The sequence below is a fragment of the Poecile atricapillus genome, chromosome 32, assembly GCF_030490865.1.
Source record: "Poecile atricapillus isolate bPoeAtr1 chromosome 32, bPoeAtr1.hap1, whole genome shotgun sequence".
NCBI classification, from domain to species: domain Eukaryota; kingdom Metazoa; phylum Chordata; class Aves; order Passeriformes; family Paridae; genus Poecile; species Poecile atricapillus.
The window spans coordinates 313,168-333,574 of NC_081280.1; the positions used below are offsets into that span (position 1 = coordinate 313,168).

The 20,407-nt window shown below is 56.9% G+C and overlaps 1 protein-coding gene and 1 long non-coding RNA gene across 2 annotated transcripts in view; one reads left to right on the forward strand and one right to left on the reverse strand.

Moving 5' to 3' along the window:
• The window catches only part of PSMC4 (proteasome 26S subunit, ATPase 4), a 32,260-nt gene that overhangs the window by 833 nt on the left and 11,020 nt on the right, over window positions 1-20,407 (reverse strand). The window contains exons 5-10 of the mRNA XM_058860068.1: window positions 14,140-14,249; window positions 12,420-12,513; window positions 9,795-9,962; window positions 8,384-8,460; window positions 5,066-5,234; window positions 4,186-4,241 (exon numbers count right to left, since the gene is read on the reverse strand). Coding sequence (XP_058716051.1) covers window positions 4,186-4,241; window positions 5,066-5,234; window positions 8,384-8,460; window positions 9,795-9,962; window positions 12,420-12,513; window positions 14,140-14,249 — 674 coding nt within the window. The remainder of the gene's footprint in view (window positions 1-4,185; window positions 4,242-5,065; window positions 5,235-8,383; window positions 8,461-9,794; window positions 9,963-12,419; window positions 12,514-14,139; window positions 14,250-20,407) is intronic.
• On the forward strand, window positions 5,330-6,343 carry LOC131590187 (uncharacterized). The gene is made up of 3 exons (XR_009280011.1): window positions 5,330-5,353; window positions 5,538-5,750; window positions 6,239-6,343. It is a non-coding gene; the product is annotated as an uncharacterized LOC131590187 (long non-coding RNA).

A 20,407-nucleotide genomic window follows, 5' to 3' on the forward strand; every position in this document is an offset into this window, starting at 1 on the left:
TGTGTCACCTCCTGTGTCACCTGTGTCACCTGTGTCACCTCCTGTGTCACCCCCTGTGCCAGCACCATGTACCTGTTCTCCCTGACGGCCAGCATGCCACCCTGAAATGTCACCTGTGTCACCTGGGGTCACCTGTGTCACCTCCTGTGTCACCTGTGTCACCTGTGTCACCTCCTGTGTCACCCCCTGTGCCAGCACCATGTACCTGTTCACCCTGACGGCCAGCATGCCACCCTGCAATGTCACCTGTGTCACCTGGGGTCACCTGGGGACACCTGGGACACCTCCTGTGTCACCTGGGACACCTCCAGCCATCCCCAGGGTCACCTGTGTCACCTGTGACACCTCCTGTGTCACCTGTGTCACCCCCTGTGTCACCCCCTGTGCCAGCACGATGTACCTGCTCTCCCTGACGGCCAGCATGCCACCCTGAAATGTCACCTGTGTCACCTGGGGACACCTGGGACACCCCTGTGTCACCTCCTGTGTCACCTACAGCCATCCCCAGGGTCACCTGTGTCACCCCTGTGTCACCTACAGCCACCCCTGTGTCACCCCCTGTGCCAGCACCATGTACCTGTTCTCCCTGACGGCCAGCATGCCACCCTGCAATGTCACCTGTGTCACCTCCTGTGGACACCTGTGTCACCTGTGTCACCCCCAGGGTCACCTACAGCCATCCCCAGGGTCACCTGTGTCACCTGTGTCACCCCCTGTGTCACCTGTGTCACCTACAGCCACCCCTGTGTCACCTGTGTCACCTGTGACACCTCCTGTGTCACCTGTGTCACCCCCTGTGTCACCCCCTGTGCCAGCACGATGTACCTGTTCTCCCTGACGGCCAGCATGCCACCCTGAAATGTCACCTGTGTCACCTGGGGACACCTGGGGACACCTCCTGTGTCACCTCCTGGGTCACCTGTGCCACCTACAGCCATCCCCAGGGTCACCTGTGTCACCTACAGCCACTCCTGTGTCACCCCCTGTGTCACCCCCTGTGCCAGCACCATGTACCTGTTCTCCCTGACGGCCAGCATGCCACCCTGAAATGTCACCTGTGTCACCTGGGGTCACCTGTGTCACCTCCTGTGTCACCTGTGTCACCTGTGTCACCTCCTGTGTCACCCCCTGTGCCAGCACCATGTACCTGTTCTCCCTGACGGCCAGCATGCCACCCTGAAATGTCACCTGTGTCACCTGGGGTCACCTGTGTCACCTCCTGTGTCACCTGTGTCACCTGTGTCACCTCCTGTGTCACCCCCTGTGCCAGCACCATGTACCTGTTCACCCTGACGGCCAGCATGCCACCCTGCAATGTCACCTGTGTCACCTGGGGTCACCTGGGGACACCTGGGACACCTCCTGTGTCACCTGGGACACCTCCAGCCATCCCCAGGGTCACCTGTGTCACCTGTGACACCTCCTGTGTCACCTGTGTCACCCCCTGTGTCACCCCCTGTGCCAGCACGATGTACCTGCTCTCCCTGACGGCCAGCATGCCACCCTGAAATGTCACCTGTGTCACCTGGGGACACCTGGGACACCCCTGTGTCACCTCCTGTGTCACCTACAGCCATCCCCAGGGTCACCTGTGTCACCCCTGTGTCACCTACAGCCACCCCTGTGTCACCCCCTGTGCCAGCACCATGTACCTGTTCTCCCTGACGGCCAGCATGCCACCCTGCAATGTCACCTGTGTCACCTCCTGTGGACACCTGTGTCACCTGTGTCACCCCCAGGGTCACCTACAGCCATCCCCAGGGTCACCTGTGTCACCTGTGTCACCCCCTGTGTCACCTGTGTCACCTACAGCCACCCCTGTGTCACCTGTGTCACCTGTGACACCTCCTGTGTCACCTGTGTCACCCCCTGTGTCACCCCCTGTGCCAGCACGATGTACCTGTTCTCCCTGACGGCCAGCATGCCACCCTGAAATGTCACCTGTGTCACCTGGGGACACCTGGGGACACCTCCTGTGTCACCTGTGTCACCTACAGCCATCCCCAGGGTCACCTGTGTCACCCCCTGTGTCACCCCCTGTGCCAGCACCATGTACCTGTTCTCCCTGACGGCCAGCATGCCACCCTGAAATGTCACCTGTGTCACCTGGGGACACCTGGGGACACCTGTGTCACCTCCTGTGTCACCTGTGTCACCTACAGCCACACCTCTGTCACCTCCTGTGTCACCTCCTGTGTCACCTGTGCCATCTTCTGTGTCACATGTGTCACCTACAGCCAGGTGTGCGCCTGTCCCAGGTGTGTCCCCAGGTGTGTTCCAGGTGTCCCCAAGTGTCCCCAGGTGTCCCCAAGTGTCCCCAGGTGTGTTCCAGGTGTCCCCAGGTGTCCCCAGGTGTCTCCAGGTGTCCCCAGGTGTGTTCCAGGTGTCCCCAGGTGTGTTCCAGATGTTCCCCAGCTGTCCCCAAAGTGCCCCCAGGTGTCGCCAGGTGTGTCCCAGGTATGTTCTAGAACCGGTTCTAGATCAGGGTCTAGAGCAGGTTCTAGACCGGTTCTAGGTCACGTTCCAGAACATTCTAGGCTGGGTTCTAGAACGTTCTAGAGCAGGTTCTAGACTGGTTCTAGAACGTTCTAGATTGGGTTCTAGATTGGGTTCTAGAGTGTTCTAGAACGTTCTAGACTGGGTTCTAGACTGGGTTCTAGAACGTTCTAGATTGGGTTCTAGACTGGGTTCTAGACTGGGTTCTAGAACGTTCTAGATCGGGTTCTAGATCGGGTTCTAAACTGGGTTCTAGACCGGGTTCTAGACTGTTCTAGACCGGGTTCTAGACCGGGTTCTAGACTGTTCTAGATCAGGTTCTAGATCGGGTTCTAGAACGTTCTAGACTGGGTTCTAGAGTGTTCTAGATTGGGTTCTAGAATGTTCTAGTCTGGGTTCTAGACTGTTCTAGATCGGGTCCTAGATCGGGTTCTAGACTGGGTTCTAGACTGTTCTAGACTGGGTTCTAGACTGGGTTCTAGACTGGGTTCTAGACTGTTCTAGACTGGGTTCTAGACTGGGTTCTAGACTGTTCTAGACTGGGTTCTAGACTGGGTTCTAGAACGTTCTAGACTAGGTTCTAGACTGTTCTAGATCGGGTTCTAGATCGGGTTCTAGACTGGGTTCTAGAACGTTCTAGACTGGGTTCTAGACTGTTCTAGATCGGGTTCTAGATCGGGTTCTAGACTGTTCTAGACTGGGTTCTAGACTGTGTTCTAGACTGTTCTAGACCGGGTTCTAGACTGGGTTCTAGAACGTTCTAGATTGGGTTCTAGACTGGGTTCTAGACTGGGTTCTAGAACGTTCTAGATCGGGTTCTAGATCGGGTTCTAAACTGGGTTCTAGACCGGGTTCTAGACTGTTCTAGACCGGGTTCTAGACCGGGTTCTAGACTGTTCTAGATCAGGTTCTAGATCGGGTTCTAGAACGTTCTAGACTGCGTTCTAGATTGGGTTCTAGAGTGTTCTAGATTGGGTTCTAGAATGTTCTAGACTGGGTTCTAGACTGTTCTAGATCGGGTTCTAGAACGTTCTAGACTGGGTTCTAGATTGGGTTCTAGAGTGTTCTAGATCGTTCTAGACTGGGTTCTAGACTGTTCTAGATCGGGTTCTAGATCGGGTTCTAGATCGGGTTCTAGACTGTTCTAGACTGGGTTCTAGACTGGGTTCTAGACTGGGTTCTAGACTGGGTTCTAGACTGGGTTCTAGATTGGGTTCTAGAGCAGGTTCTAGACTGGGTTCTAGACTGTTCTAGATCGGGTTCTAGAGCAGGTTCTAGACTGTTCTAGACTGGGTTCTAGACTGGGTTCTAGACTGTTCTAGACTGGGTTCTAGACTGGGTTCTAGACTGGGTTCTAGACTGGGTTCTAGACTGGGTTCTAGGTTGAGTTCCAGACTGTTCTGGACTGGGTTCTAGACTGGGTTCCAGGTGTTCCCAGGTGTTCTCCAGTTGTCCCCAGGTGTGTCCCCAACCCCCCCAGGTGTCTCCAGCTGTCCCCAGGTGTCCCCAGGTATCCCCAGGTGTCCCCAGGTGTGTTCCAGGTGTCCTCAGGGTGTCCCCAGGGTGTCCCCAGGGTGTCCCCAAGGTGTCCCCAGGTGTCCCCAGCTGTCCCCAGGTATCTCCAGGTGGCCCCAGGGTGTCCCCAGGGTGTCCCCAGGTGTCCCCAGGTGTCCCCAGGTGTCCCCTCACCTCCTGGCAGATGGAGTTGATGTCGGCTCCTGAGATCTTGTCCGGCCTCGCCACATCTGGAACGGGGTCAAGGAACCTCCACAGGTGTCCCCAGGTGTGTCCAGGGGTGTCCCCAGGTGTGTCCAGATGTCCCCAGGTGTCCCCAGCTGTCCCCAGGTGTCCCCAGGTGTCCCCAGATGTCTCCAAATGTCCCCAGGTGTGTCGAGGTGCCCCCAGGTGTGTCCCACCACCCTCCAGCTGTCCCCAGGTGTCCCCAGGTGTCCCCAAGCCCCCCCAGGTGTCCCCAGGTGTATTTTGGGTGTCCCCAGATGTCCCCAGGGTGTCCCCAGGTGTCCCCAGGTGTCCCAAGCCCCCCCAGATGTCCCCAGGTGTCCCCAGGTGCCCCCAGATGTGTCCCACCACTCTCCAGGTGTCCCCAGATGTCCCCAGGTGTCTCCAGATGTCCCCAGGTGTCCCCAGCCCCTCCAGGTGTCCCCAGGTGTCCCCAGATGTCTCCAGATGTCCCCAGGTGTCCCCAAGCCCCCCCAGATGTCCCCAGGTGTCTCCAGGTGTCCCCAGGTGTGTCCCCAGGTATCCCCAGATGTCCCCAGGTGTCCCACCACCCTCCAGATGTCCCCAGATGTCCCCAGATATCCCCAGGTGTCCCCAAGTGTCTCCAGATGTCCCCAGGTGTCCCCAAGCCCCCCCAGGTGTCCCCAGGTGTCCCCAGGTGTCCCCAGATGTCCCCAGATGTCCCCAGGTGTCCCCAGGTGTCTCCAGATGTTCCCAGGTGTCCCCAAGCCCCCCCAGGTGTCCCCAGGTGTCCCCAGGTGTCCCCAGGTGTCCCCAGATGTCCCCAGGTGTCCCCAGCCCCCCCCAGGTGTCCCCAGGTGAGGGATACAATCCTCCAGGTCCACCTCCTCGGACAGGTTCATCTTGCCGGTGATGGTGGAGAAGATGAGGCGCTTCTGGCGCCGGTCGGGCAGCGGGAACTCGATCTTCCGGTCCAGCCGGCCCGGCCGCAGCAGCGCCGGGTCCAGCGTGTCCGCGCGGTTGGTGGCCATGATCACCTGGGGACAGGTGGGACAGGTCAGGGACACACCTGGGATCTCCAAAAGCCACCCAAAATCCAACCAAAAGCCACCCAGATCCATAAAAATCCATAAAAACCCCAAAATTCCTCATCCAGGTGTGTTCAGGAACACCCTGAGCACCTGGAACCATCTGAGATCCACCTGGAACCATCTGAGACCCACCTGGAACCATCTGAGATCCACCTGGGACTATGTGAGACCCACCAGGGACCTCCAAAACCCACCCAGATCCATAAAAATCCATAAAAACCCCAAAATTCCTCATCCAGGTGTGTCCAGGTGTGTCCAGGATCTCCTGGGGACAGGTGGAACAGGTCAGGAGCACACCAGGAACCATCTGAGATCCACCAGGAACCATCTGAGATCCACCAGGGACCACCTGGGACCTCCAAAAGCCACCCAAAACCCACCCAGATCCATCAAAACCCCAAAATTCCTCATCCAGGTGTGTCCAGGTGTGTCCAGGTGGTGGCCAGGATCTCCTGGAGACAGGTGGGACAGGTCAGGAACACACCAGGAACCATCTGAGATCCACCTGAGATCCTCAAAAGCCACCCAAAATCCAACCAAAATCCACCCAGATCCATAAAAACCCCAGAATTCCTCATCCAGGTGTGTCCAGGATCTCCTGGGGACAGGTGAGAGGGGTCAGAAACACACCAGGAACCGTCTCAGACCCACCTGGGACCATCTGAGACCCACCTGGAACCATCTGAGAACCACCTGGGACCTCCAAACCCCACCCAGATCCATAAAAACCCAAAATTCCTCATCCAGGTGTGTCCAGGATCACCTGGGCACAGGTGGGACAGGTCAGGGACACACCAGGAACCATCTGAGATCCACCTGGAACCATCTGAGATCCACCAGGAACCATCTGAGATCCACCTGGGACCTCCAAAACCCACCCAGATCCATAAAAACCCCAAAATTCCTCATCCAGGTGTGCCCAGGTGGTGGCCAGGATCTCCTGGGGACAGGTGAGAAGAATCTGGGACCACCTGGAACCACCTGGAACCACCTGAGATGCCTCCAGGACCAGGAGAACCCCAAAATTCCTCATCCAGGTGTGGCCAGGATTGGTGGCCGAGGTCACCTGGGGACACCTGGGGACACCTGAGGACACCTGGGGACACCTGGGGACACCTGGGGACACCTGAGGACACCTGGGGACACCTGGGGACACCTGGACACACCTGGACACACCTGGACACACCTGGGGACACCTGGAGAACATCTGGGGAACATCTGAGGACATCTGGGAACACCTGGGGACATCTGAGGAGACCTGAGGGACACCTGGGGACACCTGGGGAACATCTGAAGACATCTGGGGACACCTGGACACACCTGGACACACCTGGGGACACCTGGGGACACCTGGGGACACTTGGGGACACCTGGGGACACCTGGGGAACATCTGAAGACACCTGAGGAACATCTGGAGAACATCTGAGGACATCTAAGGACACCTGCGGGACACCTGAGGACACCTGGACACACCTGGGGACACCTGAGGACACCTGGGGACATCTGGAGACACCTGGGACACACTTGGGGACACCTGGGGACATCTGAGGAGACCTGGGGACACCTGGGGAACATCTGAAGACACCTGAGGGATACCTGGAGAACATCTGGGGACACCTGGACACACCTGGACACACCTGGGGAACATCTGGGGACACCTGGGACACACCTGGACACACCTGGGGAACATCTGAAGACACCTGAGGACACCTGGACACACCTGGGGGCACCTGGAGAACATCTGAGGACACCTGAGGGACACCTGGGGAACATCTGAGGACATCTGGGAACACCTGGACACACCTGGGGACACCTGGGGACACCTGGAAAACATCTGAGGACACCTGAGGGACACCTGGGGAACATCTGAGGACATCTGAGGACACCTGGGGGACACCTGAGGACAGCTGGGGACATCTGGAGACACCTGGGACACACCTGGGGACACCTGAGGAACATCTGGGGAACATCTGAGGACATCTGGGGACACCTGGGGGACACCTGGACACACCTGGACACACCTGGGGACACCTGGGACACACCTGGGGACACCTGGGGACACTTGGGGACACCTGGAGAACACCTGAGAACACCTGAGGGACATCTGGAGAACATCTGAGAACATCTGGGGACACCTGGACACACCTGGGGACACTTGGGGACACCTGGACACACCTGGGGAACATCTGAAGACACCTGAGGAACACCTGGGGGACACCTGAGGACATCTGGAGACACCTGGGACACACCTGGGGACACCTGGGGACAGCTGAAGACACCTGGGGACACCTGGACACACCTGGGGACACCTGAGGGACACCTGAGAACATCTGAAGACACCTGAGGAACATCTGGAGAACATCTGAGGACATCTAGGGACACCTGGGGACACCTGGGGACACCTGGGGACACCTGGACACACCTGGGGACACCTGGACACACCTGGACACACCTGGAGAACATCTGAGGACACCTGGGGACACCTGGGACACACCTGGGGACACCTGGGGACACTTGGGGACACCTGGAGAACATCTGAGAACACCTGAGGGACATCTGGAGAACATCTGAGAACATCTAAGGACACCTGGGGGACACTTTGGGGACACCTGGGGACACCTGGGGACACCTGGGGGACACCTGGGGACACCTGGGACACACCTGGGGACACCTGGGGACACCTGGGAACATCTGAAGACACCTGAGGAACATCTGGGGAACATCTGAGGACATCTGGGGACATCTGGACACACCTGAGGACACCTGGACACACCTGGACACACCTGGACACACCTGGGGACACCTGGACACACCTGGGGAACATCTGAAGACACCTGAGGAACACCTGGGGAACATCTGAGGACACCTGGGGACACCTGGGGACACCTGGACACACCTGGGGACACCTGGGGACACCTAAGGGACACCTGGAGAACATCTGAGGACATCTGGGGACATCTGGGACACACCTGGGGACACCTGGAGAACATCTGGGGAACATCTGAGGAGACCTGAGGGACACCTGGGGACACCTGAGGGACACCTGGGGACACCTGAGGGACACCTGGACACACCTGGGGACACCTGGTCTCACCTTGACGTTGACGTTCTGGTCGAAGCCGTCCATCTGGTTGAGGAGCTCCAGGAGAATCCTCTGGACCTCGCGGTCGGCTTGGGGACAAAAAGGGGGATTTTGGGACCTCTGGATTCTGGAGACCTCTCCAAACCCCACCCAGGTGAGACCTTGAGGTTCTCCAGAAGGTTCCTCAAGCCCAAACCCCACCCAGGACCTCCTGACCCCACCCAGGACCTCCCAAACCCCACCCAGGACCTCCCGACCCCACCCAGGACCACCCAAACCCCACCCAGATGTCACCTTGAGGTTCTCCAGAAGGTTCCTCAAGCCCCAATCCCACCCAGGACCTCTCAAACCCCACCCAGGACCTCCTGACCCCACCCAGGACCTCCCAAACCCCACCCAGGCATCTCCAGACCTCACCTTGAAGTTCTCCAGAAGGTTCCTCAAGCCCCAATCCCACCCAAACCCCATCCAAGTGTCTCTTTGAGGTTCTCCAGAAGGTTCCTCAAACCCAAACCCCACCCAGGTGTCACCTTGAAGTTCTCCAGAAGGTTCCTCAAGCCCCAATCCCACCCCAGGACCTCCTGACCCCACCCAGGAGTCTCCAGACTTCACCTTGAAGTTCTCCAGAAGGTTCCTCAAGCCCCAATCCCACCCAGGACCTCCTGCCCCCACCCAGGACCTCCTGACCCCACCCAGGACCTCCCAAATCCCACCCAGGACCTCTCAAACCCCACCCAGGTGTCACCTTGAGGTTCTCCAGAAGGTTCCTCAAGACCAAACCCCACCCAGAACCTCCTAAACTCCACCCAGGCATCTCCAGACTTCACCTTGAGGTTCTCCAGAAGGTTCCTCAAGCCCCAATCCCACCCAAACCCCATCCAGGTGTCACCTTGAGGTTCTCCAGAAGGTTCCTCAAGCCCAAACCCCACCCCAGGACCTCCTGACCCCACCCAGAACCTCCCAAACCCCACCCAGGTGTCTCCTTGAGGTTCTCCAGAAGGTTCCTCAAGCCCCAATCCCACCCAGGACCTCTCAAACCCCACCCAGGACCTCCTGACCCCACCCAGGACCTCCCAAACCCCACCCAGGCATCTCCTTGAGGTTCTCCAGAAGGTTCCTCAAGCCCCAATCCCACCCAAACCCCATCCAAGTGTCTCTTTGAGGTTCTCCAGAAGGTTCCTCAAGCCCAAACCCCACCCAGGTGTCACCTTGAAGTTCTCCAGAAGGTTCCTCAAGCCCCAATCCCACCCAGGACCTCCTGACCCCACCCAGGACCTCCTGACCCCACCCAGGACCTCCTGACCCCACCCCAGGACCTCCTGACCCCACCCAGGACCTCCTGACCCCACCCAGGACCTCCTGACCCCACCCCAGGACCTCCTGACCCCACCCAGGACCTCCTGACCCCACCCCAGGACCTCACCCCCGGTCTGGGCGTCGAAGCGCTTGGTGGCGATGGCGTCGATCTCGTCGATGAAGATGATGGCGGGCGCGTTCTCCTTGGCCAGGCGAAAGACGTCGCGGACCATCCGTGGTCCCTCGCCCAGGTACTTCTGCACGAACTCCGAGCCCACCACGCGGATGAAGGCGGCTGCAGGAGAAGACACCAAAAAAAACGTCCAAAGTTGGAGGTTGGGACCTCCAAAATCCACCCCTGAGAAGGTGGGAGGTCCACCAGGGGTTGGTGGAGAAGGTTGAGGAGTTAAAAGAGGTCCAGGAGTTCTGAAGATCTCGGTTGGGATCCGTGGAGAGCAGAAGGAACCCAAAACCAACTTCAAACCTTCATGGAGGCCACCAAGAACCCAGAACCAACCCCAGAACTTCATGGAGACCACCAGGAACCCAATTGGAACCCATGGAGACCACCAGGAATCCCAAAAATCCACCTCAAGACCTCATGGAGACCACCAGGAACCCAAAACCAACCCCAGAACCTCATGGAGACCACCAGGAACCCAAAATCCACCACAAAACCTCATGGAGACCACCAGGAACCCAAAACCAACCCCAGAACCTCATGGAGACCACCAGGAACCCAAAATCCACCACAAAACCTCATGGAGACCACCAGGAACCAAATTAGAACCCATGGAGACCACCAGGAACCCCAAAACATCTCCAGAAACCTCAAAAATCCAAGTTGAGGTCCATGGAGACCACCAGGAACACAAAATCCACCTCAAGAACCTCATGGAGACCACCAGGAACCCAAAACCCACCCCAGAACCTCATGGAGACCACCAGGAACCCAAAATCCACCACAAAACCTCATGGAGACCACCAGGAACCAAATTAGAACCCATGGAGACCACCAGGAACCCCAAAACATCTCCAGAAACCTCAAAAATCCAAGTTGAGGTCCATGGAGACCACCAGGAACACAAAATCCACCCCAGAACTTCATGGAGACCACCAGGAACCCAAAACCCACCTCAAGACCTCATGGAGACCACCAGGAACCCAAAACCCACCCCAGAACTTCATGGAGACCACCAAGAACCCCAAAATCCACCTCAAGACCTCATGGAGACCACCAGGAACCCACCCAGATGTCCCCAAACCCCACCCAGATGTCCCCAAACCCCACCCAGATGTCCCCAAACCCCACCCAGATGTCTCTAGATGTCCTCAGATGTCCCCAGGTGTCCCCAAAGCCCACCCAGATGTTCCCAGATATCTCCAAACCCCACCCAGATGTCTCCAAACCCCACCCAGATGTCTCCAAACCCCACCCAGCTGTCCCCAGGTGTCCCCAGATGTCCCCAAACCCCACCCAGATGTCCCCAGGTGTCCTCAAACCCCACCCAGATGTCCCCAGGTGTCCCCAAACCCCACCCAGATGTCTCCAAACCCCACCCAGATGTCCTCAAACCCCACCCAGATGTCCTCAGGTGTCCCCAAACCCCACCCAGATGTCCCCAGGTGTCCTCAAACCCCACCCAGATGTCTCCAAACCCCACCCAGATGTCCCCAGGTGTCCCCAAACCCCCCCCAGATGTCCTCAAACCCCACCCAGATGTCCTCAGGTGTCTCCAAACCCCACCCAGATGTCCTCAAACCCCACCCAAATGTCCCCAGGTGTCCTCAAACCCCACCCAGATGTCCCCAGGTGTCCTCAAACCCCACCCAGGTGTCCCCAGGTGTCCTCAAACCCCACCCAGAGGTCTCCAAACCCCACCCAGATGTCTCCAGATGTCCCCAGGTGTCCTCAAACCCCACCCAGATGTCTCCAAACCCCACCCAGATGTCCTCAAACCCCACCCAGATGTCTCCAAACCCCACCCAGATGTCCCCAGGTGTCCCCAAACCCCCCCCAGATGTCCCCAAACCCCACCCAGATGTCCCCAGGTGTCTCCAAACCCCACCCAGATGTCCCCAGGTGTCCTCAAACCCCACCCAGATGTCCTCAAACCCCACCCAGATGTCTCCAGATGTCCTCAGGTGTCCCCAGGTGTCCCCAAACCCCCCCCAGATGTCCCCAGGTGTCTCCAGGTGTCCCCAAACCCCACCCAGGTGTCCCCAGATGTCCCCAGATGTCCCCAGATGTCCTCAAACCCCACCCAGATGTCTCCAAAGCCCACCCAGGTGTCTCCAAACCCCACCCAGATGTCTCCAAACCCCACCCAAGTGTCCCCAAACCCCCCCCAGGTGTCCCCAGGTGTCTCCAAACCCCACCCAAGTGTCCCCAAACCCCCCCCAGGTGTCCCCAGGTGTCCCCAAACCCCACCCAGATGTCCTCAAACCCCACCCAGATGTCCCCAGGTGTCCCCAGGTGTCCCCAGGTGTCTCCAAACCCCACCCAGATGTCCCCAGGTGTCCTCAAACCCCACCCAGATGTCCTCAAACCCCACCCAGATGTCCCCAGATGTCCCCAGGTGTCCCCAGATGTCTCCAAACCCCACCCAGATGTCCTCAAACCCCACCCAGATGTCCCCAGGTGTCCCCAGGTGTCTCCAAACCCCACCCAGATGTCCTCAAACCCCACCCAGATGTCCCCAGGTGTCCCCAGGTGTCCCCAAACCCCCCCCAGATGTCCTCAGGACCTCACCTGTGGTGTGGTGGGCCACCGCCTTGGCCAGCATGGTCTTGCCGCAGCCGGGGGGGCCGTACATGAGGACACCTCGTGGTGGGTCAATGCCGATCTGGGCAGGAGAAGACACAGCTCAGGTCACCTGGAGGTCCCCAAGGCCACCTGGAGGTCCCCAAGGTCGCCTGGAGGTCACCTGGAGGTCCCCAAGGTCACCTGGAGGTCCCCAAGGTCACCTGGAGGTCACCTGGAGGTCCCCAAGGTCACCTGGAGGTCACCTGGAGGTCCCCAAGGTCACCTGGAGGTCCCCAAGGCCACCTGGAGGTCCCCAAGGTCACCTGGACTCCTCAAACCCCACCCAGGTGTCTCCAGACCTCGTCTTGAGGTTCTCCAGAAGGTTCCTCAAGCCCAAACCCCACCCAGGTGTCACCTTCAGGTTCTCCAGAAGGTTCCTCAAGCCCAAATCCCACCCAAAACCAGGTGAGGTCACCTGGAGGTCCCCAAGGTCGCCTGGAGGTCCCCAAGGTCGCCTGGAGGTCCCCAAGGTCACCTGGAGGTCACCTGGAGTCCTCAAACCCCACCCAGGTGTCTCCAGACCTCACCTTGAGGTTCTCCAGAAGGTTCCTCAAGCCCAAACCCCACCCAAAACCAGGTGAGGTCACCTGGAGGTCTCCAGGAGGTCCCCAAGGCCACCAGGAGGTCTCCAGAAGGTCCCCAGGAGGTCCCCAAGGCCACCAGGAGGTCCCCAAGGCCACCAGGAGGTCCCCAGGAGGTCCCCAAGGCCACCAGAAGGTCCCCAAGGCCACCAGGAGGTCCCCAAGAGGTCCCCAGGAGGTCCCCAGGAGGTCTCCAGGAGGTCCCCAAGGCCACCAGAAGGTCCCCAAGAGGTCCCCAGGAGGTCCCCAGGAGGTCTCCAGGAGGTCCCCAAGGCCACCAGGAGGTCCCCAGGAGGTCTCCAGGAGGTCCCCAAGGCCACCAGGAGGTCCCCAGGAGGTCCCCAAGGCCACCAGAAGGTCCCCAGGAGGTCCCCAAGGCCACCAGGAGGTCTCCAGAAGGTCCCCAGAAGGTCCCCAAGGCCACCAGGAGGTCCCCAGGAGGTCCCCAAGGCCACCAGGAGGTCCCCAGGAGGTCCCCAAGGCCACCAGGAGGTCCCCAAGGCCACCAGGAGGTCCCCAGGAGGTCTCCAGGAGGTCCCCAAGGCCACCAGGAGGTCCCCAGGAGGTCCCCAAGGCCACCAGGAGGTCCCCAGGAGGTCCCCAGGAGGTCCCCAGGAGGTCCCCAGGAGGTCCCCAAGGCCACCAGGAGGTCACCAGGAGGTCCCCAGGAGGTCCCCAAGGCCACCAGGAGGTCTCCAGAAGGTCCCCAGGAGGTCCCCAAGGCCACCAGGAGGTCCCCAAGGCCACCAGGAGGTCCCCAGGAGGTCCCCAGGAGGTCCCCAAGGCCACCAGGAGGTCCCCAAGGCCACCAGGAGGTCCCCAGGAGGTCCCCAGGAGGTCCCCAAGGCCACCAGGAGGTCCCCAAGGCCACCAGGAGGTCCCCAGGAGGTCCCCAGGAGGTCCCCAAGGCCACCAGGAGGTCTCCAGGAGGTCCCCAGGAGGTCCCCAAAGCCACCATGAGGTCTCCAGGAGGTCCCCAGGAGGTCCCCAGGAGGTCCCCAAGGCCACCAGGAGGTCCCCAGGAGGTCCCCAGGAGGTCCCCAGGAGGTCCCCAAGGCCACCAGGAGGTCCCCAGAAGGTCTCACCTGCTTGTAGAGCTCGAAGTGGGTGAGGGGCAGCTCCACGGCCTCGCGGACCTCCTGCTTCTGGATGTCCATGCCACCGATGTCCGCGTAGACAACGTCCGGCTTCTGGTCTGGAGAAGGTCCAAGAGGTCAACTGGGATGGACTGGGATGGACTGGGATGGACTGGGATGGACTGGGATGGACTGGGATGGACTGGGACCAAACTGGGACCAAACTGGGACCAACTGGGACAACCTGGATCTTCTACAAGGTCAACTGAAGCCACCACAAAGTGACCAAGAGTGACCAGGAGTGACCAGGAGTGACCACCATGGGTGGCTTCTGGTCTGGAGAAGGTCCAAGAGGTCAACTGGGATGGACTGGGATGGACTGGGAGGGACTGGGATGGACTGGGATGGACTGGGATGGACTGGGATGGACTGGGATGAACTGGGAGCAACTGGGACCAAACTGGGACAACCTGGATCTTCTGCAAGGTCAACTGGAGCCACCACAAAGTGACCAAGAGTGACCACCATGGGTGGCTTCTGGTCTGGAGAAGGTCCAAGAGGTCAACTGGGATGGACTGGGATGGACTGGGATGGACTGGGATGGACTGGGATGGACTGGGACCAAACTGGGACCAAACTGGGACCAAACTGGGACAACCTGGATCTTCTACAAGGTCAAGTGGAGCCACCACAAAGTGACCAAGAGTGACCAGGAGTGACCACCATGGGTGGCTTCTGGTCTGGAGAAGGTCCAAGAGGTCAACTGGGATGGACTGGGATGGACTGGGATGGACTGGGACCAAACTGGGACCAAACTGGGACCAAACTGGGACCAAACTGGGACAAACTGGGACAACCTGGATCGTCTGCAAGGTCAACTGGAGCCACCAAAGAGTGACCAGGAGTGACCAGGAGTGACCACGAGTGACCACCATGGGTGGCTTCTGGTCTGGAGAAGGTCCAAGGGTCAACTGGGATGGACTGGGATGGACTGGGATGGACTGGGATGAACTGGGATGGACTGGGACCAAACTGGGACCAACTGGGACAACCTGGATCTTCTACAAGGTCAACTGAAGCCACCAAAGAGTGACCAAGAGTGACCAGGAGTGACCACCATGGGTGGCTTCTGGTCTGGAGAAGGTCAAAGAGGTCAACTGGGATGGACTGGGATGGACTGGGATGGACTGGGACCAACTGGGACAAACTGGGACAACCTGGATCTTCTACAAGGTCACCTGGAGCCACCACAAAGTGACCAAGAGTGACCAGGAGTGACCACCATGGGTGGCTTCTGGTCTGGAGAAGGTCCAAGAGGTCAACTGGGATGGACTGGGATGGACTGGGATGGACTGGGATGGACTGGGATGGACTGGGATGGACTGGGACCAACTGGGACCAAACTGGGACCAACTGGGACAACCTGGATCTTCTACAAGGTCACCTGGAGCCACCAAAGAGTGACCAGGAGTGACCAAGAATGACCACCATGGGTGGCTTCTGGTCTGGAGAAGGTCCAAGGGTCAACTGGGATGGACTGGGATGGACTGGGATGGACTGGGATGGACTGGGACCAAACTGGGACCAAACTGGGACAACCTGGATCTTCTACAAGGTCAAGTGGAGCCACCACAAAGTGACCAGGAGTGACCAGGAGTGACCACCATGGGTGGCTTCTGGTCTGGAGAAGGTCAAAGAGGTCAACTGGGATGGACTGGGATGGACTGGGATGGACTGGGATGGACTGGGACCAAATTGGGACCTGAAGATCTCAAGATGACCTCAGTTGACCATTTTTGACCCCAAAACCTCCATTTTTGACCCCCAAAACCCCATTTTTTTCCCCAAATCGACGTTTTATGGAGTCCAGGTGTCCCCAGGTATCTCCAGGTTCTCCAAGATGACTTCACTTGACCTTTCATGATCCCAAAACCTCCAGGAGAACCTCGAGAACCTCAAGATGACCCCAAAACCTCCATTTTTCACCCCCAAAACCCCATTTTTTTTCCCCAAATCGACGTTTTATGGAGTCCAGGTGTCTCCAGGAGAACCTTGAGAACCTCAAGATGACCCAGTTGACCATTTTTCACCCCAAAACCTCCATTTTTGACCCCCAAGATCCCATTTTTTCCACCCAAATTCACGTTTTATGGAGTCCTGGTATCTCCAGCTATCTCCAGCTATCTCCAGGTGTCCCCAGGTGTCTCCAGGTGTCTCCAGGAGAACCTTGAGAACCTCAATATGACCCCAAAACCTCCATTTTTGACCCCAAAATCCCATTTTTTCCACCCAAATCGACGTTTTATGGAACCCAGGTGTCCCCAGCTATCTCCAGGTGTCCCCAGGTGTCCCCAGGTGTCTCCAGGTGTCCCCAGGTGTCCCCAGGTATCTCCAGGAGAACCTTGAGAACCTCAAGATGACCCCAAAACCTCCATTTTTCACCCCCAAAACTCCATTTTTTTTCCCCAAACCGACGTTTTATGGAGTCCAGGTATCTCCAGCTATCTCCAGGTGTCTCCAGGAGAACCTTGAGAACCTCAAGATGACCCAGTTGACCATTTTTGACCCCAAAACCTCCATTTTTCACCCCCAAAACCCCATTTTTTTTCCCCAAATCGACGTTTTATGGAGTCCAGGTGTCCCCAGGTATCTCCAGGTGTCCCCAGGTATCTCCAGGTGTCCCCAGGTGTCCCCAGGTGTCCCCAGGTGTCCCCAGGAGAACCTTGAGAACCTCAAGATGACCCCAAAACCTCCATTTTTCACCCCCAAAATCCCATTTTTTTTCCCCAAATCCACGTTTTATGGAGTCCTGGTATCTCCAGGTATCTCCAGGTGTCTCCAGGTATCTCCAGGTGTCCCCAGGTGTCCCCAGGTGTCCCCAGGTGTCCCCAGGTGTCCCCAGGTATCTCCAGGAGAACCTTGAGAACCTCAAGATGACCCCAAAACCTCCATTTTTCACCCCCAAGATCCCATTTTTTCCACCCAAATTGACGTTTTATGGAACCCAGGTATCTCCAGCTATCTCCAGGTGTCCCCAGGTGTCCCCAGGTGTCTCCAGGTGTGTCCAGGAGAACCTTGAGAACCTCAAGATGATCCAGTTGACCATTTTTGACCCCAAAACCTCCATTTTTCACCCCCAAAACCCCATTTTTTTTCCCCAAATCGACGTTTTATGGAACCCTGGTGTCCCCAGCTATCTCCAGGTGTCCCCAGGTGTCCCCAGCTATCTCCAGGTATCTCCAGGAGAACCTCGAGAACCTCAAGATGACCCCAAAACCTCCATTTTTAACCCCCAAAATCCCATTTTTTTTCCCCAAATCCACGTTTTATGGAGTCCTGGTATCTCCAGCTATCTCCAGGTGTCCCCAGGTATCTCCAGGTATCTCCAGGTGTCTCCAGGTGTCTCCAGGAGAACCTTGAGAACCTCAAGATGACCCAGTTGACCATTTTTGACCCCCAAAACCCCATTTTTTTTCCCCAAATCGACGTTTTATGGAGTCCTGGTATCTCCAAGTGTCTCCAGGAGAAACTTGATGATCTCAACATGACCCAGTGGACCATTTTTGACCCCAAAACCCCAATTTTTGACCCCAAAACCCCATTTTTTTTCCCCAAATCCACGTTTTATGGAACCCAGGTGTCTCCAGGTGTCTCCAGGTATCTCCAGGAGAACCTTGAGAACCTCAAGATGACCCAGTTGACCATTTTTGACCCCAAAACCTCCATTTTTCACCCCCAAAACCCCATTTTTTCCACCCAAATCAACGTTTTATGGAGTCCAGGTGTCCCCAGCTATCTCCAGGAGAACCTTGAGAACCTCAAGATGACCCCAAAACCTCCATTTTTCACCCCCAAAACCCCATTTTTTTTCCCCAAATCCACGTTTTATGGAACCCAGGTATCTCCAGCTATCTCCAGGTGTCCCCAGGTGTCTCCAGGTGTCTCCAGGTATCTCCAGGAGAACCTTGAGAACCTCAAGATGACCCCAAAACCTCCATTTTTCACCCCCAAAACCCCGTTTTTTTTCCCCAAATCGACGTTTTATGGAGTCCTGGTATCTCCAGGTATCTCCAGGTTCTCCAAGATGCCTTCACTTGACCTTTCATGATCCCAAAACCTCCAGGAGAACCTCGAGAACCTCAAGATGACCCCAAAACCTCCATTTTTCACCCCCAAGATCCCATTTTTTCCACCCAAATCCACGTTTTATGGAGTCCAGGTATCTCCAGCTATCTCCAGCTATCTCCAGGTGTCCCCAGGTATCTCCAGGTGTCCCCAGGAGAACCTTGAGAACCTCAAGATGACCCAGTTGACCATTTTTGACCCCAAAACCTCCATTTTTCACCCCCAAAACTCCATTTTTTCCACCCAAATCAACGTTTTATGGAACCCAGGTGTCCCCAGGTATCTCCAGGTTCTCCAAGATGCCTTCCCTTGACCTTTCATGATCCCAAAACCTCCAAGAGAACCTCGAGAACCTCAAGATGACCCCAAAACCTCCATTTTTGACCCCCAAGATCCCATTTTTTTTCCCCAAATCGACGTTTTATGGAACCCAGGTGTCCCCAGGTACCTCCAGGTGTCCCCAGGAGAACCTTGAGAACCTCAAGATGACCCCAAAACCTCCATTTTTCACCCCTAAAACCCCATTTTTTCCACCCAAATCGACGTTTTATGGAGTCCAGGTATCTCCAGGTGTCCCCAGGTGTCTCCAGGTGTGTCCAGGTGTCCTCACCTGAGGTCAGCATCATGATGCTGCTGTCGGCCTCGGGGGGCAGGACGTCCACCAGGACCTCGGTGATGACCCCAAAACTCCATTTTTGATCCCAAAATCCCATTTTTTCCACCCAAATTGACGTTTTATGGAACCCAGGTGTTCCCAGGAGAACCTTAAGAACCTCAAGATGATCCCAAAACCTCAGTTTTTGACCCCAAAATCCCATTTTTTTTCCCCAAATTGACGTTTTATGGAGTCCAGGTGTCCCCAGGTATCTCCAGGTTCTCCAAGATGCCTTCACTTGACCTTTCATGATCCCAAAACCTCCAGGAGAACCTTGAGAACCTCAAGATGACCCCAAAACCTCCATTTTTCACCCCCAAAACCCCATTTTTTTTCCCCAAATCGACGTTTTATGGAGTCCAGGTATCTCCAGCTATCTCCAGGTGTCCCCAGGTGTCCCCAGGTGTCCCCAGGTATCTCCAGGTATCTCCAGGTGTCCCCAGGTGTCCCCAGGTATCTCCAGGAGAACCTTGAGAACCTCAAGATGACCCCAAAACCTCCATTTTTCACCCCCAAGATCCCGTTTTTTTTCCCCAAATCGACGTTTTATGGAGTCCTGGTGTCCCCAGGTATCTCCAAGTGTCCCCAGGTGTCCCCAGGTGTCTCCAGGTGTCTCCAGGAGAACCTCGAGAACCTCAAGATGACCCAGTTGACCATTTTTGACCCCAAAACCTCCATTTTTCACCCCCAAAACCCCGTTTTTTTCCACCCAAATCGACGTTTTATGGAGTCCAGGTATCTCCAGCTATCTCCAGGTGTCTCCAGGTATCTCCAGGTATCTCCAGGTATCTCCAGGTGTCTCCAGGTGTCTCCAGGAGAACCTTGAGAACCTCAAGATGACCCAGTTGACCAGTTTTGACCCCCAAAACTCCATTTTTTTTCCCCAAATCGACGTTTTATGGAGTCCTGGTATCTCCAAGTGTCTCCAGGAGAAACTTGATGATCTCAAGATGACCCAGTTGACCATTTTTGACCCCAAAACCTCCATTTTTGACCCCAAAACCCCATTTTTTCCACCCAAATCGACGTTTTATGGAGTCCTGGTATCTCCAGCTATCTCCAGGTATCTCCAGGTATCTCCAGGTGTCCCCAGGTGTCCCCAGGTATCTCCAGGTGTCCCCAGGTGTCCCCAGGTGTCTCCAGGTATCTCCAGGAGAACCTTGAGAACCTCAAGATGACCCCAAAACCTCCATTTTTCACCCCCAAAACCCCATTTTTTTCCCCAAATCGACGTTTTATGGAGTCCAGGTGTCTCCAGGAGAACCTTGAGAACCTCAAGATGACCCAGTTGACCATTTTTGACCCCAAAACCTCCATTTTTGACCCCCAAAACCCCATTTTTTTTCCCCAAATCCACGTTTTATGGAGTCCAGGTATCTCCAGCTATCTCCAGGTGTCCCCAGGTGTCCCCAGGTGTCCCCAGGTGTCCCCAGGTATCTCCAGGAGAACCTCAAGAACCTCAAGATGACCCCAAAACCTCCATTTTTCACCCCCAAA